This window comes from Asterias rubens, chromosome 7 (assembly GCF_902459465.1).
Source record: "Asterias rubens chromosome 7, eAstRub1.3, whole genome shotgun sequence".
Classification (NCBI taxonomy): domain Eukaryota; kingdom Metazoa; phylum Echinodermata; class Asteroidea; order Forcipulatida; family Asteriidae; genus Asterias; species Asterias rubens.
The window spans coordinates 9,853,330-9,858,884 of NC_047068.1; the positions used below are offsets into that span (position 1 = coordinate 9,853,330).

Genomic DNA, 5,555 nt, shown 5'->3' on the forward strand with positions numbered 1-5,555 from the left:
AGTAAAACAATCAGCAGTCGCCTTGGTCATAAATTCTCTTGTATTACAGTTAAGCAAGCCGTCACTTTTCCCCCTGGCTGTCTGGCTCGAAACAGACAAGGGAGCTAGTTTCCCATCTCATTCTTACGGCTCTGGGTGAATCGCTGACCGGGATACGACTGCTGGGGAGGTGTCGGGTGTGTCGGGAAAACATTTCTTGGCTGGCGGCGAGGGGCCGGGCAGTTACGAGCAAAATGCCCGAACTGGTCGCAGTTGTAACATCTGGGTGGGGATGGAGATTCGGGTCCGCCTTGCCAGTGTTGGGGCCCGCTGCTGGGGAAGGAGACATTGGCATGACTCGTGATGGCATCTAGTTTGTTGAGAATTCTCTTCATCTGCTCCTCCAAACAGGTGACTCTGTCTCTTGAGTTTTCTTGAACCTGCAGAGCGGATGCGCTTCGAGGTGTGGTTTGATGATGAGCATGTTCGCGTTCATCTCTCTTCACTGCCCAGTTCTTAAGCTCGCAGAATGAAATCTCGGAAGTTCGGTCAAGGAGATCCCTGCATGAGTGACGCAGTCCCTCTGTCTCGATCCCATCCACGAATTGTTCCTTAATGATTGTGTCAGGGGTTTTGTACAGGCCTGGATCCTTTTTCTGCAATCGATGAAAGAGTCTCTCTAAGTCAATAGCATACTGGCGGATTGACTCACCTTGGCGTTGTCGGCGTTGCAAGAATTGGCGTTGTAGTTCCCCACTCGTAAGTGATTCTCCGTATGAGGACTGAAGATACTCCAAACAATCCTGGGCGCTTTTCCCACCAGAGAGGAGGGACCTTACTTCGATCTTTGGGCCGGCACGCAGGTAATCCAGCAAAAACTGTCCCCTCTGGTCAAGTGGCACGTTGTATCGTTGGAATGCGTTTTTCATTGACGATACAAATTCTTCTACTGTAACCGATTTTATGGAGGAATCTTCTCTGCCTTCGAAGGTGTGAAGCTTCCGATCAGGTGCCATCACGACATGTGTGAGACTGGGGGCTGTTGAAGGAGATATCTGTGGTTTTTGCTCTCTGATAACGACGGAGTAGACATGGTCCTCCCAGCTGTCTTCAGGGGGTAGAATCATGTTGTCTACCTTGGGTAGCACCACTTCCTCACCATCCTTATCGATATAAGTGACGCCGATGGCACCCTCGAAATAGTCCTCCAGCGACTGTAGTGAGAGCTTTCCTTGCTGAAGAGGGAACCGAAGAGACTTTCCACCATCCTTGCTGACTTTTACAGTAGCACTCATTTCAACAGCTTATTTACACAAGACCTGCAGCACACAGGACTGGACAAACTTTGATACCATTCAATGCCTACAACATCGCTTTTGTTGTTTGAAATTACAGCAGTCAATCCCACTTCTGACACGTGTGGAGGGGGGTGACGAACGAGGCCTAAAATAATTTGAAACCTCGAAACATCAGTGGGTTCGGATTGACTCTTTAATTTGGTAACTGTAATTGGAAGTCGGAAAAGCAACCGACCAGCGACGGAGGCATTAGAATGGCATCACAAAGTTAACAGTAAACAATTAACAAGTAAAAGAGAAAAGAGAAAATAAAAGAAATCATTAGTATGATAAATACATGCAGTGTGTGTGCACCAAAATCTATCCAATTAGGTAAAATACTGAGTGTGAAATAATGCAACTCTCAATTAATTAATTTGCAACCCTTCTGTTTTGAAATATACACCTGTATCTGTAAGACCTGTATTAAACAATTATATCCAGCAGTACAGTTAGTTTCTACCAGTCAAAACAATATACATGGGATTATCCAGATCTTGTCCTAAAACCCTTAAGAATTATCAGAACAATATATAGATTTATTCTAAAGTCTTAAAGTCATCAGCTTAATAATAATAGACAACCTTCTCCAAATAATACACCATGGCAAGCTAATTAACACACTATGTCAATACATGTACCAATTTCACAAGTCTACCAATGACGTAGAGGGCGCTGTTGTAGCATAACTAGACTATGGATCACCACGTCAAAATATGCCCACATTGCTCAATCAACTTAGACTTAATACGTATAACTGTACTGTAAATTACCCATTTCACAGATGCATTAACTACAGGAATTATTTCACCACATACAATAAACCTCAGGCTCGTGTTAAATAAACGCACATGTACCAGCAGAGCGCGGTTGCTATGGACGGCGCCATGACAGTTTTATCTACTTTACAACTTTGACTGAACTTTAATGACTGAAAAATAAAATACAATCCAGAGCTTGAATGGGCTGATGGATAAATCTAAATGATGTTTGTTATACCCGGTTTATTGCCCTAAAGTTTATATATTTAAATCACACTTGCAAAAAGAAGAAAGTTTACCTGTAATTGGAAGTCGGAAAAGCAACCGACCAGCGACGGAGGCATTAGAATGGCATAACCAAACTCCGCCGCATGGTGGCGCCCTCCTAACTCACCGTCTGCCTCTCGCTGCCTCAAGGACGGCACAACGCTGCCTCCACATCTATAAACACCCGTACACCCGGCCGCAACTTCAAAGTCATCTACTTTGATACCATTCTGATCAGCAACTCTCCAAAGGCGATCCGCAAATGGCTCAATTGTTCGGGTAAGACAATAATTATTTCCTGCAATCTCAAATAAAAACATGAATGCCAGCTTCGAAGTGAGTTTTGATAATTTAAAGAAATTATGTTGTGAAAATAACGGATTGTTTACTCTTACACTAGCCACTATTGGTAATTGTCAAATACCAGTCTTCGATCACTTTGAGCTCAATTTTGAGCTCAATTGGTCGTCGAAGTTCCGAGATTACTAAGAAGGAATAAACACCCTTGTCACACGAAGTTGTGTGCTTTCAGATGCTTAATTTCAATACCTCGAATTCTAATTCTGAAGTCTCAAAATCAAGTTCGTGGAAAATTACTTCTTTCTCGAAAACTATGTCACTTCAGAGGGAGCTGTTTCCCACTATGTTTTACGCTATCAAACTCTCTCCATTACTCGTTACCAGGTATATAATTATGTTGAGTATTTACCAATAGTGACTGCCTTTAAAACACGGCACTATTTTATGGAGCTCTGAAAGTGCAGTCTGACGAGGAAATTATATCTGGATTGTAACACTAACCAACCAGGTAACCCATGTCTACTTCTCTAAATTATATATTTGTTCTAAAAACATTGAAAGAACGATTCTTGCGAACATGACTGCATTTCTCTCGACGTAATTATGTCGGTATTTTAATCACAGCTGGTAAAGCACTTTGAAATGGCTAAAGTAATTTTTTTTTAATCTTCATGTTTCGAGTTAAAGAAGGGAAATCGGGTGAGTCGTCTGTTTAAAAAGAATATGTTAACATCTTTTTAAAAGTGCAAAACAATTCAAGCTTGTATTTAGATGTTTCAGAATAATGTGAAGGAGTAGGTTTGGAGCGAGCGACTAGGATAACATTCATTGGTGGTGCGTTGTAATGAAACAAACACCGCCACTCATAATCTTTGCAATTAGTGGGAAGTAAAACGGAGTTGCGATACTGTTTGGGAAAGGAGTATATAACTTTTAAAGAACAAGAAGTGTTTTTGTTTTTTGTTTTCCCCAGATGCTTTTTCGGGCAATCAACTAAAGAGTACAGCAATACCCGGCGGAACCAATGGTGTACCAGCTTCTCAATCGGTAGTCATTACTGCTCATGCAACCAGCAATGCACCGGCAACCAGCGACATACCGGTTACCAGCAACATGCCAGTAACCAGCGACATACCGGTTACCAGCAACATGCCAGTAACCAGCGACATACCGACAACCAGCGACATACCGGTGACCAGCGACATACCGACAACCAGCGACATATCGGTAACCAGCGACATATCGGTAACCAGCGACATACCGTTAACCAGCAAACCGGCAACCAGCAATGCACCGGCAATCACCGACCAAGCAACAGCATCTTCAACCACAATTGGTGAGCTGATGAACAGTTTACCAGCTTCTCAATCAGTCATTACTACTCATGCAACCAGCGACAAACTGGCAACCAGCGACAAACCGGTAACCAGCGGCAAACCTGTAACCAGCTTCTCCTGCGACGGAAGAGCTGATGGTGGGCTCTACCCCGACCAAAACGACTGTGGTATGTACTACCAATGCGATCATAGTCAACCCAAGCACATGCGCTGCAACACTGACCAACACTTCAAAGTAACTGGTAGCGAGATCGGTTATTGCACGTGGCCAAATAATGCAAATTGCAACTTTTAAGACGTCGCCATTTGGTAATCAATGTGAAGAAATTGCATTGTAAGACTTGAATGAAGGTGTCGACATGTAAAATGCAATATTTCCTCCTGAGATAATATTCTCCCCTGACATAACTATATGGCGTGTTAAACGTTGCATTATTCGATAGTATGTGCGATGTTTCTCATATATATGCGATAATTGTCACATATGTGCGATATTCATTTGATGTATGCAATAAATGTAATATATATGCAATAAATTGTAATATATGTGCGAAAAATTGTAATATGTGCGATAATTTGCCAGATATATGCGGTAATTTTTAATATATGTTTGATAATTTTGTAGTATATATTATATGCGATCATTTGTATGCGATGTTTTGTGACGATATACATATGCGATAATTTAATATACATGTGCGATGTTCGTTCTTATATAAAATGTGCGATCATTTGTATGCGATGTTTTGTGACGATATACATATGCGATAATTTAATATACATGTGCGGTGTTCTTATATATGTGCGAAAACGGAATTGTGGGATATAGTATGGCTTCTTGTCCACTTGATCCCCGTATCCGTAATGTTTTGGATCGGGCCAGACTATACTGTGGACGGTATAGTATGGTTCCTATGGTTCAATGAGATGGGCGTAGGGTTTAACTGATGGTCAGAGTACGAGACTCGAGCAGCGTATTTCCGAAATAGCCAGCCGCGTATTCGGATAATAGAACACATACAGTACAGGGAGGTGACAAAATGTTTCATTTTGCTCAAATCTGAAGGTGAAGATCTGTTTTATTCGAACGAATTCTGCAATATTAGCATAATTTAGAATTGTTAATTTATAATATGTCAATTTCATAGCTTTACATGATTGAAAAATACAGAATAAACCACAGATACAGAATAATACAGAAAAACCCACAGATATTCTGACGCCATTGTCAATGTACATTCCGCCCAATTACATAGGCGGTGGACTTAAACAAAATTTGAAAAGAATTTGTACCCTTCGTTAAGACAAAAAGTTGCTTTCTTATCCCAGAATCTTGAAGGAAGGTAGACTGGACGTATCAAATTTTGAGCTGGCTAAATTGGTCAACTGTTATTGATTCTGCAATAAAAAGGAAATGTTTGTCTTAACGAAGGGTGTCACCACCTTTTGCTCGCGGCTGACATAACTATAAATGTGGTGACTAAGATTCCAAAAATATGAAAAATGATTTTGCAAACAAGACACAGTTGAATTTTTACAGCGCAACAACTTTTAAAATTTATTGACAACAATTA

At 41.2% G+C, this 5,555-nt stretch overlaps 1 protein-coding gene across 1 annotated transcript; it reads left to right on the forward strand.

Moving 5' to 3' along the window:
• The first annotated feature begins 3,315 nt into the window (after positions 1 to 3,315).
• On the forward strand, positions 3,316 to 4,276 carry LOC117292408 (putative cell-type specific agglutination protein pfl7). The gene is made up of 2 exons (XM_033774437.1): positions 3,316 to 3,343; positions 3,618 to 4,276. Exons 1-2 carry the CDS (start codon positions 3,316 to 3,318, stop codon positions 4,274 to 4,276), a joined length of 687 nt encoding a protein of 228 aa, XP_033630328.1.
• Positions 4,277 to 5,555: the final 1,279 nt, after the last annotated feature.